The following is a 13,961-nucleotide window of genomic DNA, read 5'->3' as shown; positions in this document are numbered from 1 at the left end:
GTGTGTGTGTGTGTGTGTGTGTGTGTGTGTGTGTGTGTGTGTGTGTGTGTGTGTGTGTGTGTGTGTGTGTGTGTGTGTGTGTGTGTGTGTGTGTGTGACGAGAGCATATGCTTTTGCATATGTAATCTGTGGATCCTGGCTGGTGGGTCCGTACGGTAGTGAGTGATTCATTTCTGTGAGAAGAGTTTATCAAGAAAAACTTCCAAAAGGACTAATTTGAGGCAGAAAGGAGTTTCGGCATTCAGCAAATAAAGGCAGAGATTGATATCTTTTAGCTCACTTTAATCCATTGTACAGGATGTGAGCAGGGTGACTGGAGTTTCGACATCAAGCTGAAGAAGATGTCAGCTTGACTTTGAAACGTCAGTCACCTTCTCACCTGTACAATGGATTAAAGTGAGCTAAAATAAATCAATCTCTGCCTTTTTTGTTGTTCTCCAACTGCTTTCTGCCTCGAGTTACTCCTTTTGATTTTTGTCGTTGTTGTTGACCACCCCTCCTTTCCTTTTGTTTTCTGAAGCGTGAACTGATTCATCTGTGTATTGTAGGTTAGGACCAGTACACCAAGGGACCAGGGAATGTCTGCCTGCCCTCCGCTGAGCCCAGCTTTATGGGACAACTCGCTCCCTCCCTCCCTCCCCATGTCTATCCCTGTCCACACCTCTGTTTATGTTCATCCCTTGTCTGTAAGAACGGTCCCGTGGGATGGGAAGCATCCATCCACGCGACATTCCTCTTCTCACACATCCCCACAGTCCCACCCTCTATCCTCCCTCACTCTCTCGCATAATAATACAAGTAGGCTACATCCTTCCCTCTTTCTCTCTTTTCCTGCTTTCAGCTCCTCTCTCGCACCCCGTCCACTGAGGAGGCTGGGTGGGTAGTGGACAGTAGTGAATGGTAATGCTCTGTCCGTGGTCCTGAAACCAAGAGCATATCTAAGGGGACAGTGTGGGGATTGATTAGGAAAGCATGATGGAACATGCCTCACTGCATCCCTCTGTTTTACCTCTCCCCCTCTCTTTTCCTCCCCCTCTCTCTCCCTCTCTCTCCTACTCCCTACGCTCCCTCCTCTTCACACTCCCTCCCGTCTCCTTTCCCTGGCCATCTCCCTGCTTTCTTTCCCCACATTCGCTCTCACTGTCTCTACCTCTCTCGCTCACTCCCTCTCTGTTTCTCTTGCTTGCTCACTCTATCTTTCGCTCTTTCTCTCTCTCTCTCTCTCCCACTCTCGTTCTCTCTCAGTATGCAATTTACTGTGCTTCTCACTCTGAGGGACTCAGTTCTGAATGGAATGACTTTGTTCTGCTTTTTCCAACTCATGCTCCGTCCCTCTTCCCATTCCTAAAGAGTTCCTCTATCCCACTGGGACTGGACCTGACAGGGAAAAAGGCAAGAGCAGGATTTCAGGCACATTCAGACCTGTGAGTAAGTACAGCTTTCTCTCCATTCAACTGACGTTCTGAGATAAACTGTTGAGGAATAGTTGGGGTAGGTTGGTTATTTGTTTGAGTGTGCGTGTGTGCTTATGCATGTGTGTGTGGTGTATAGGTTATTGGGCTATTCACTGTCCCCTATATGCTTGGTTTGTGGTGGAGTTGTTGAGGGGGAATCAGTCATGTTGTCTATGTCCTGGTTACCATGGTGGAACACAGTGCTGCTGCTATTCCCATTGTCTCTCTCAACACTCTGCTATATTCAGATACTGAACTGATGGACCTGACTCCTGCTTCCTGGATGCTTTTGTTCAGGTGTGTGTGTGTGTGTGTGTGTGTGTGTGTGTGTGTGTGTGTGTGTGTGTGTGTGTGTGTGTGTGTGTGTGTGTGTGTGTGTGTGTGTGTGTGTGTGTGTGTGTGTGTGTGTGTGTGCGTGCGTGCGTGCGTTAGTAAGTGTAAATGAGAGCAAATCAGTTAACATACATTTGATCAATCTCTGTATTTGTGTGTATTGCACTCAATTTTGTATCTCAGTACTTTATATCGCAATGTTTCAGATCTGAACACATATTACAACCTGCTTAGAATGACATGGGGAAACTGACAGATGGTCCTTATGGTTTTTTCCTCTCTAATCAGTCCGTTTTAAAATGTGTGTGTCTGGGTTGTGTTTTCTGTTTGGTCTCAGATCTGCAGGCTTGGGCAGAGACACACACCGGCTGTTTGGGAGTGTGATCCTGTCCCTCTACCGAAGCTGAACGAAGCCGGTGCTGTGTGGAGAGGAGAATTATGGAGGGTGTGTTGGGAGTAGAGGAGGAGAGAGAAGCTCTATGATCAGTAACACATTGGCAGTCCAGTTACCCTGCTACTGTTTTAAAACTCTCTCTCTCTCTCTCTCTCTCTCTCTTACTCTCTATTTCTATTCTTCCCTCTTATCCTTTCCCACTGTCTGTTGTTATTCCGTCTCTGTGTCTCTATGCTGTGACAGTAGCTCTAGTCCCTCCCTCCCTTTCTAGTCCTTGGTGATGTGATTCTTGGTGATGTGATTCTTGGTGATGTGATCCTTGGTGATGTGATCCTTGATCCTTGGTGATGTGATCCTTGGTGATGTGTCTGGCTCCATGCTGTGAGAGGTGGGTGTTGATTTAAGTGATCTCTTGGGACAACAGCATGCCTCGCCTCTACACCTCTCACCCCCCCTCTCTTTTCCCTGTCTTTCCCTGTTGGCCTGCTGCTGTGCTCTGGGCAGGGTGTCAGTCTGAGTTTGAAGCTGTGCTGTCACATACTAAGTCTGACCTTTCTAAACCAGCACATTCCGCAGATGAACAGTGCAGAACTCCAGGACCCGCTGCACTGATATGCCAACACATCTCTCTCGCTCTCTCGCTCTCCCTCTCTCTCTCTTTCACTCATCCCTCAACTCTTTCCAGTCTGTCATCCCACTTCCATCTGTCTCACCCTGTTTTCCTTCCCACTGCATTCTCTCAAATAAAGTCATTGGCTTCCCTCGCCGTCGCAATATCTCTTCCTCCCCTCTTCTTTCTGTTTCTTTCTCGCCCTCCCCTCCTATCCCATTCAGAGGTGACACAGGGTAGACATTGTCCCAGATATTTAGCACCTGTGGTTTGAATGGTCTTTAAATATACCCCATTGGGGGAAACCGCTGCATGGACTAGACAATGATGACATTCCAGTCCCTCCCTTATCACGCAGGCACAGGGCTGGAGCCAATACTCATAAAGAGCCAGTGTATGTCTCTCTCTGTTCCTGTTACATTTTACACTGATGTGCGTTAGCGAGAGAGGGTAGTGTTATCTAGTAGTGCTGGAAATAGCCAGGAACCTCCCAATAGGTAATGATCACTGTACTTAGGTGACGATATGTTATGTATTGCGATTCTATACTGCGATTTTATTGTGATTGGATGTTCCAAACATTTATTATATATACAAAAGTATGTGGACACCCCTTCAAATTAGTGATTTGGCTATTTCAGCCACACCCGCTGCTGACAGGTGTAGAACATTGAGCACACCGCCATGCAATCTCCAGAGACAAACATTGCTCAGTGACTTTCAATGTGGCTCCGTTATAGGATACCACCTTTCCAACAAGTCAGTTTGTTATATTTCTGCCCTACTTTAGCTTTTATGTGAAGTAGAAACGTCTAGGAGCAACAACCGCTCAGCTGTGATGTGGTAGGCTACACAAGCTCACAGAACGTGATTGTCGAGTGCTGAAGCGTGTAGCGCATAAAAATCATCTGTCCTCAGTTGCAACACTCACTACCAAGTTTCAAACTGCCTCTGGAAGCAACGTCAGCACAAGAACCGTTCATCGGAAGCTCCATGAAAAGGATTTCCATGGCCGAGCAGCCTCCCACAAGCCTAAGATCACCATGTGCAATGCCAAGTGTCTGCTGGAGTGGTGTAAAATGTGTAAAGCTCGCCGCCATTGGACTCTGGAACAGTGGAAACGTTCTCTGGAGTGATGAATCACATTTTCCCTATCTGGCAGTCCGACGGATGAATCTGGGTTTGGCGGATGCCAGGAGAACGCTACCTGCCCGAATGCATAGTGCCAACTGTAAAGTTTGGTGGAGGAGGAATAGTCCAGTGAAGGGAAATCTTAACGCTACAGCATGCAATGACAATCTAGACGATTCTGTGCTTCCAACTTTGTGGCAAAAGTTTGGGGAAACCCTTTCCTGTTTCAGCATGACAATGCCTCGTGGACAAAGTGAGGTCCATACAAAAAGGGTTTGTCGAAGGCCCCCTGAGTGGCATCGCACACTCTAAAATGAAAACATTCCTGGAGTAACCTTTAGGGGTTCTTCAAATTTAATCTGTGGGGGAACCTCTAAGTTCTTTGAAGAACCCCTTTTAATGGGTCTTCGAAGAACCTTTTGGCCTTAATTTTTTAACCCCCCTATTATTATTAATAATAATACACCTAACAATAACTACTATTAACACAATATTTAGTTGTCAGTGTTTATTATGAATTTAATGGCAAAGCAGAATAAAACAATTCAAATATGAGGAAAATTCCCAGCAGAGCCCCAATGGGTATATCTAGTGTGTTGATGTTCTCCGTATCCATAGCAGCCAGAATGATTTTGCAGTGCATGGTGATCAAACAGATTTCCTGTTATATTCATCAGAGGTGTAGGGAGGGTGAAGTCTGGGAATCGAACTTTTTTTTTTTATTCTACAGATGTTTAACAAGGCATGCACACATTATTCATACCTTGGTTTTTATGGTGAATGAAAATAAATGTTTTGAATGGTTTCATACACATACCTTGTCCATAATGTAGAGGCCTATGGGATTTTCATTACAGAGGTAAGGGAGGAGGATGGTAAATGTGATCTGCATAACATACCAATAGTAATTGACATACCTTTGTATCCGTCCTCATCTACATACCTACAGACACAACAGTGAGTAGTTCAGTCATCTGCACCCAATACAGCTAGTCTTCAACATATTCTTATAGCCTACATATTACTACCTCTGTTGATTGATATCCATTGAATTGTCCGTTTTCTGTTTTACAAAGATTTGCACAAATATGAAAAAATTGATGTTTACATCATAAAACAATATCAATTTAGAGGGACACACCTTACTGTCAATTGAAGAGGTCTTTAAATTTTTCAGTTACATTTTGCACCTGCTGTCCTTTCAAATTAAAGTCCAAATGTTTCAGTTGGGCAGTTAGGTTCCTGCAAGAAACCCCGCCCACTAAGGAAGTTCCTCAATGAACCCCACCTCCTATGAGGTTCTTGGAAGAACCTTTTCGGGGCAATTTTCAGTGCCAAGAACCCTAAGGTTCTTCAAAGAACTTGGTTGTGTGCAGTGTTGCGGCGTCAATACAGCCTGGGGTTTGATCCCAGACTGTCATTACCGGCTGTGACCGGGAGTCCCATAGGGCGGCGCACAATTGGCCCAGCGTCGTCTGGGTTAGGGTAGGGTTTGTCCGGGATGGCTTTACTTGGCTCATCGTGCTCTAGCGACTCCATGTGGCGGGCCGGGCACCTGCAGGCTGACTTCGGTCGTCAGCTGAACGGTGTTTCCTCCGACACATTGGTGCGACTGGCGTCCGGGTTAAGCGGGCTGGTGTTAAGAAGCGTGGTTTGGGGAGTCATGTTTCGGAGGATGCATACTCAACCTTCACGTCTCCCGAGCACATTTGGGAGCTGCAGCAATGAGACAAGACCATAATCACGAAATTGGGGTAAAAAGAGAGAAGAAAAAAAATAAATGGTTTGTCGAGATCGGTGTGGAAGAACTTGACTGGCCTGCACAGAGCCCTGACCTCAACTCCATCGAACACCTTTGGGATAAATTGGAACGCTAACTGCGAGCCAGGCCTAATCGCCCAACCTCACTAATGCTTTTGTGGCTGAATGGAAGTCCCTGCAGCGTTGTTCCAACATCTAGTGGAAAGCCTTCTCAGAAGAGTGGAGGCTGTTATAGCAGCCAAGGGGGGACCAACTCCATATTAATACCCATGATTTTGGAATGAGATGTTTGACGAGCAGGTGTCCACATACTTTTGGTCATGTAGTGTATTTCTCACTATATCTATTCTGCAGAGAGACGCTAGAGAGCGTGATTACATTTGTTTTGATCAGTCATGGAAATCAAAGTATCGATATAATACGGTCAAAAAGAATCTCTATGTACAGTAACACTTTTTTCTACCCCCCCCCCAATCGCTGTTATCCAAGCACGTGCGTGCGTGCTCGATATCAGTCTTACTGAATAACACAACCACACAACCACACAGCCAGTCTATGGTTAAATGGATCCGCTATCTATGTTTAATCACAAACTGCCAGGGAACAACATACTTTTTTAAAGCACAGTAATATTACAGGAGTTACTACACTGGTGGTGTTTTGTGGGGCTTTGCTGTACTGGGATTGGTCTTCTGTATGGTTCGAGTGTGTCTAGGGCTGTTACAGTGACCGTATTGTTACCACCACTTCAGCTGTCATGGCCACAGTCAAATTCCAGGTGAGGGTTTAGTCACGGTAATTAGGCTTCTCCAAGCTCTGATGCTGCTGATGGTCATTGGTAGACTACTAATCTTGCTAACTGCCTGGTACTCAGCACTCTATTGTCCCTCTAATCACTCTGACATCAACGCAAATGTGATCGAAAGTCGAAAAGCATTCGCTATTTAAGTGCATAGATGACATGTATTTTTCCCCCTACCCTTGTTCCGAGACAGGTGCATGATAATGGTCCATTCTAAATCAAAACTTATTTCACACACATATTATTTAGTATATGTAAAGACAAGATTAAATCAAGAATACTCTGATGGGTGACAATATTAGCCTATCACTTGTGAATTATATATTATCACTTGTGAATAATGCCCAGCTTGTGTGCATTGCTGCGCTTATAATGTGAAGAAATTGCCTTATAGTTTATCAATATTTTAAGCTAAACGTTCTGATCTGTTGCATCAGCCTCGATGCTTTTAAACGTTTTTTTGATGCGAGTGGTTGTATTAGTTTGGGGGTTAGTAGATTGACATAGGCTAGTGTTTTTGCTGTTGGTTAGGCCTACTACTCATCCGTTTGGCTGACAAAAAGTAATTGTGGACAGTTCTTCTATCATCTTCAATATGCGCCTCGGAATTTGATAAGAAGGACATGAGCGATTGCGTCCCCGATGTGTCTGTCTTCACTTGTAGCTTACTTCGGAGCTGAGATAGATGCCTGTGAGAGAACCCGATCACGTGACGGGCATTGGCAAATAAGAATTGAGATATCTGAGTGAGAGGCGCTTCGGAACACAGTCGGGAGAAGGGAATCATAATTATTATATTCAGCCCAAGGGCACAACGGCCACTGGTCGCAGGGATCTTTTTTTAGGGGGCATTATGACCACATTAGAGGAATGCCGCCGGGAAATTTGAGGCTTTATCAATTGCTTGTCAAATTGTGAATGAGCGATTGATGAAGTGTGTGTGTGGCCTGTGCAAGAAACAAAGCAGAGCTCATGCCTTTCATGTGGCTTTTTTTCAAATCATAATTAGATTTGCATCAGGCAGCCTTAGAATGTTAAAAATCAAAACATATAGCCCAACGTTTGTATCCCAACTAAAGTTGCATAAATAACTAACACTACATTAAGCATCTAGGAGGACCTGTTTCTTTGTTAACCGCTCAACACAGAATAGCCGCATGTGCGTATTCCCTCAGAAATCATTTGAAGAAAACAACATCCTTTCTATTTTATTCAGCTACTGTATGTTCAATTCTATTCTTCATACTATAAAATAATATAAAAATAATGCCATGGAATTCTAAGCAAATCTTGTCTGCTAAATGAATTAGTATAGCCCACAGCCATTTGGCACAGCCAGATCAGGACCTAACATAAGGACATCTCAGAGTATGCTATTTTGTTCTTCTGAAATAGACTACATTTTCTTCATATCATGTTTCTTTAGAACTGTCTAAAATAAATAATGGATTTATTGTGAAGGTGTAGGTTATATTATATGGATTTATTAGACTTTAAAAATGTAGATGTTCCAAAGGTCTGCATCAGTGGCTTGTAGGCTGTGTGTGGAAGCCAGGAGATGCTAAATGTGTTTATGTTAATTAATGGTAAGTTACAGAGAGACCGGCAGTTATTTCCTTGACAATCACCGGGTGATAAAATGTCATGACCGCCTCAGCCCTAAGTGTGTCCAATGAGGATCTCTGTATGCTGTGCTGCTTGAAAGACCAATCCATTGGGATGCAGAATTTCACACACACTCAGTGCATAGATGGAAGAAGTGTTTTTTTTCTCTCCCTCTTAAAACAGGGAAACCTCTAAACTCCTAAAATGTTGGGTTATGACAGGTATAGCTGGGGTTTTTGGTATTCTGGTTTGCTCTGGTTTCCTTCCTAATTGGATTGTTGTCCCGTGGCTTATCTAGATCCGTTTTCATCTTTATGGCTTGGGGCTCTGACTGACTGACACATCATCATGTCTCAGGACCCTGATGTTGAAGTCGGTCTTGAATTCTCATGTACAGTAAGATCAGACAGTTGCCTATCCTGCTAGTTAGTGACTTGCTTTACTCAGTCATTCTCTGTTTGGCTGGCTGAGGATCACTATTCCAGCTGGGCATTGTGCCAGGCCTGGCAGGCTGAGGCTGGGGGCCATGGATGGGTTTCATCCTGATGGGAATAGCAGGGGAGGAACACTGAAGCTGCTTCAAATTCCACCCTGTTCCCAATATAGTGCACTACTTTTGACCATGGGCCAAAGGTTTTGGTCAAATGTAGTGCACTATGTAGGGAATAGGGTGCCATTGGGACACAGAATAAAGCAGCTTCACGAGGTCTGCTGGGACACCTGTGCCTTCCTTCCCCCTCACCACAAGAGGGCAAACCTGGCACCAGGCTAAGTGTAGACAAGGACCTGTCCTTCTTCCTGTCGCCTTTCCTCTCGCTATAGTCTTTTCTGCTAACTGTTGTCATTGGAGTTACATTTTGTTATTTCAGATTATTCTCAGTTTGGTGTTTGTGTGTGTAGCGCGTGGCTATGCATATTCATTCAGTAGTTGCTAGCTGGGATGACTCGTTGGTCTAGTGTATTGACGAGCAGCTATAATTGCGCGGTGCTCTGTGGGACATTAATATGAAGTGTTGTGTCAGCCTGTAATTGCCAAATCATCAAGTCAATACATTACCCCTTGCAATAAAGCAGTGCCAGGCCCAGCCTCAGGCAAGACGCAGTAACTCTCTGCTCTAACCATATGGTTAATTGAAGATCCTCAACCTCCGTTTGATGACTGACTTATCACCATAGGAGGAGACCAGCCCATAGGGAGAGGGCAGGAGGAATGGACATCATATTTCAGAGGGAATTGCCATGCTCATTTAGATTGTAGTAGACATTGCTTGGTCCTTTATGTAAAAAAAAAAAAAGTCGATTTTAACATTCCATTCAATTTGGCTGCCATCACCATAACGCCATCACCATAACTAGTATCATCTTTGTCCAGAGACGGTTTCATCCATAACACCACCTTTCTTTTTTATAATGTTGCTCCCTTTTCTCAGAGAGAAATGTTTGCTCTTTTGAACTTCAGACACTTCAGTGAGTGGGTTTAGAACTAATGAGCACCAAGTTCTTTGATTGGGGCTGTGAGAAGAAATGTCTGGATTTTATTCTCAAACGCAGTAACCAGATATAAAGTATGCAAAAAATATAATGGACATACCTTGAGTGAACAAAATATTAGGAACATCTGCTCTTTTTATGACAGACTGACCAGGTGATTCCAGGTGAAAACTATGATCGCTTATTGATGTCACTTGTTAAATCCACTTCAATCAGTGTAGATGAAGGGGAGGAGACCAGTTAAAGAAGGATATTTAAGACTTGAGACAATTAAAACATGGATTGAGTATGTGTGCGATTCAGAGATCAATGGATAAGTCAAAAGATTTAAGTGCCTTTGAATGGGGTATGGTAGTAGGTGCCAGGTGCACCGGTTTTGAGTGTGTCAAGAACGGCAACGCTGAAGGGTTTTTCACACTCAACAGTTTCCCGTATGTATCAAGAATGGTCCACCACCCAAAGAACATCCAGTCAACTTGAACACTGTATTAGCTATGGCAAAATGCATAGAATTGCAGGAAATTAGCTTTATAACTGCATTTTCTCTCAGCTCCATGGCTGAATATGTAGGATTGCAGGAATTAGCTTCAAAACTGCAAAAATGTCTCATCTCCATGGAAAATGTGTGTTTTCTGCTGGATCCTACTGTTGTGATGAAGTGGCGTAACATACATGACATTCAGAGACCATTGCTACGAAAGAACACGCCTTCTCCCCAACACACTGGATACATCCCAAATAGCACCCTATTCCCTTTATAGTGCACTACTTTTGATCAGGGCCCATAGGGCTATGGTCAAAAGTAGTGCACTTTATAGGGAGGATGGTGCCATTTGGGACACATAAGCCACCACTCAACAGCACCCTCAGTTCTCTCACTGATACGCTATTATAGCTCTGAATCCACAGCCCCTGTTTTCTCACGTTAGGCTATTAGGAAAGTTGCTGCCGAATTTATGGATTTTTCTCAGGTTTTCGCCTGCCATATGAGTTCTGTTATACTCACAGACATCATTCAAACAGTTTTAGAAACTTCAGAGTGTTTTCTATCCAAATCTAATAATAATATGCATATCCTAGCTTCTGGGTCTGAATAGCAGGCAGTTTACTCTGGACACGCTTTTCATCCGGACGTGAAAATACTGCCCCCATCCATAAGAGGTTAATTAATGGAGGTAGCTGGCTTTGTTTCCCTCCCCTCATTGTATAAGACTTAGGACATGCGTGAATTGCTTACAAAAGAACACGCCTTCTCCCCAACACACTGGATACATCCCAAATAGCACCCTATTCCCTTGATAGTGCACTACATTTGATCAGGGCCCATAGGGCTATGGTCAAAAGTAGTGCACTTTATAGGGAGGAGAATGCCATTTGGGACACATCAGCCACCACTCAACAGCACCCTCAGTTCTCTCACTGATACGATATTATAGCTCTGAATCCACAGCCCCTGTTTTCTCACGTTAGGCTATTAGGAAAGTTGCTGCAGAATTTATGACTGTAGTCAGAAAAATAACTGTCACTTTTATTTTTTCCCTTAATCAAGTGAACACTCCCCAATTTACCAGGCAGCCTGACATCCTCAGTAACACTGTCATTCCCTCCTCCACGGGTTGGGAGGGGGGGGGGAGGGGGGGAGAGATTATAGCCACAGGGGTGTGTGGGTGGGTGTGTGAACTGTTTCCACCCCTACACCCCCTCTCCCAATCGCTAAGCACGAAGCATCATGTTACAATGAGGGGGCTATCAATCACGATGCCCTTCACTACAGATCTACTTCAGTATATAAGACTGTTTATCACCATGTCCTTCACTACAGATCTACTTCAGTATATAAGACTGTTTATCACCATGTCCTTCACTACAGATCTACTTCATAGCAGAATGTCGCAGACAGTGTGTAAAATATCCATCCATATGTGTTCTTTATGTGCACATCACAGGAGGCTGCTGAGGGGAGAACGGCTCATAATAATGGCCGGAACGGAACAAATGGAATGACATCAAACACCTGGAAACCATGTGTTTGATATCATTCCACCAATTCCGCTCCAGTCATTAAGGTGCAACCAACCTCCTGTAGTGCACATCACGCACAAGTAATGCACCAGAGATGCTATTCCAAATCCTTATCTCAGGACACTGCTGACATGCACTGTTTATACAAGTGGAACCATACAGGGGACAACTTTGGTTTTAGAAGTTGGGGGAGGTCACATTTTCTTTTAGGGGCTAGATCAGCTTTAATATTGCAGATAGATTGTGGCTTCCATCAACGTAATTATCTGCATAGTTTCAAATCCCCCATATATCTTTTTTTGCAAATAAATACAGTACCTGGGATAGGATAAAGTAATCCTTCTAACCCCCCCCCAACCCCAAAAAAAAGATAGAGATGTGCTATTGTAAAGTGGTTGTTCCACTGGATATCATAAGGTGATTGCACCAATTTGTAAGTCGCTCTGGATAAGAGCGTCTGCTAAATGACGTAAATGTAAATGTACCAGCCAAAAGTTTGGACACACCTACTCATTCAAGGGTTTTTCTTTATTTTTAGCGTTTTCTAATAATAGTGAAGACATCAAAACTATGAAATAACACATGGAATCATGTAGTAACCAAAAAAGTGTTAATCAAGAATATTTTACATTCTTCAAAGTCACCCTTTGCCTTGATGACAGCTTTGCACACACTTGGCATTCTCTCAACCAGCTTCATAAGGTAGTCACCTGGAATGTCTTTCAATAAGCAGGTGTGCCTTGTTAAAAGTTAAGTTTCTTCAAGTGCAGTCACAAAAACCATTAAGTCCTATGATTAAACTGGCTCTCATGAGGACCGCTACAGGAAAAGAAGGCCAGCATCCCGGAGTCGCCTCATCACTGTTGACGTTGAGACGGGTTTTGCGGGTACTATTTAATGAAGCTGCCAGTTGAGGACTCTAATGTAGTTGTCCTCTTGCTCAGTTGTGCACTGGGGCCTCCCACTCCTTTTTCTATTCTGGTTAGAGACAGTTTGCGCTGTTCTGTGAAGAGGGTAGCACATAGCCGTTGTACGAGATCTTCTAAAACCTATGGGTGCAAACAATGTTTCCACGATGGGCTATTAGCAGGACAATAGACTAGGTGTGATTTATTTTTATTTTTTTATATTTTTTTAAATAATCCCCCCAATTTGCTATGTATTAAGTACTCTAAAGTTTTACATTTCTAACTACAAACATCATGCAACTGCAAAATGTTTTGTAAGCCATATACTGTACAGTATTTCTTCATCAACATCTTTATGCATTTGTTAATAAAATAATAAAAAAAATACTCTTTCAAAATGCAGATATTTATTTCAATTATCAGCAGGACAGTTGACTCTTGCCGAGTTTATGGACTTTAAATATATTAATGGCTCCATAGCGAATTACTATGGGAATAAATATCACTGAATGACAGCATGGGAACTGGTCTTGATAATCAATCAGATTTTTATTTGAAAATGTTAGGATTATTTTGCTCTTCACTATCACAATATTAAAACTTTCAATTGCGTCCGTGAATTATATCGATTTAGCCGACATGTTGCGGTTCATCTGATGAAGGTGCACATGGGCCTATTTATATAATGAATATGAATTCAGAGGACAGAAATGATTTAACTATTAAAGCATTAGACCTCTCACTAAAGGCGTCAGTCATACAAAAGTTATACTTCAATCCGAACTGGTTTTGCAGCACGCAAAGTTCTTTGGTTGTCAGACGAATCATTAGGTTGAAACTACAGAACAGTTCAAAAGAAGAGAACACACATGGTTAATGTTCCAAAATGTTTTTTTTATATATATATATATATATAAAATCTCTTACAGAGCCTTTCCATAAGTACACTCAAGTTTCTTCAATTGTTTTCTGACTGTGATTAGAGCGATCTTGTACGCTGATGCCAGCAGATTCCAGACTGCCTTTGCCGATCGCTCATCATCTTCACCCATCAGTGAGTTGATGGCTTGAATAATCTTGCTGGAAATGGAATGCCAGGGTAGATGCTGTGTTTTTGGTTGATTGCCAATATGAAAAACAGTCAAATTCATTTGTGAATTCAATTGCTTTATTTGGCCATGATTGGGAGTCCCATGGCGCACAATTGACCCAGCATCGTCCGGGTTTGGTCGGTGTAGGCCGTCACTGTAAATAAGAATTTGTTGTTAACTGACTTGCCTAGTTAAATCATAAAAAAAAAAAAATGTAAGGCTCCTTTCTCTTCTCTGTGCTGGAGTTCTTTTCAGAATAAAGTAGGCTAATGAAGGCAACAAATTGTTGCTTACTGGAACACCCAAATTCATCCAATTGTTATAATAGGATTTGAAGCAGTAGCCTACCCGCGTGTGGT

General features: G+C 43.1%; 1 protein-coding gene across 2 annotated transcripts in view; it reads left to right on the top strand.

Annotated features, from left to right (window-relative positions):
* The window catches only part of LOC106580333 (oxysterol-binding protein 2), an 89,005-nt gene that overhangs the window by 25,282 nt on the left and 49,762 nt on the right, over positions 1–13,961 (top strand). Inside the window, exon 3 of one of the 2 annotated variants that reach the window (XM_014161235.2) lies at positions 1,351–1,428. The exons of the other annotated variant lie outside the window; for it this stretch is intronic. Coding sequence (XP_014016710.1) covers positions 1,351–1,428 — 78 coding nt within the window. The remainder of the gene's footprint in view (positions 1–1,350; positions 1,429–13,961) is intronic. 2 annotated transcript variants of the gene reach the window in all.

Source organism: Salmo salar, chromosome ssa20 (assembly GCF_905237065.1).
Source record: "Salmo salar chromosome ssa20, Ssal_v3.1, whole genome shotgun sequence".
Lineage (NCBI taxonomy): Eukaryota > Metazoa > Chordata > Actinopteri > Salmoniformes > Salmonidae > Salmo > Salmo salar.
This window is presented reverse-complemented; position numbering and strand designations above follow the sequence as displayed.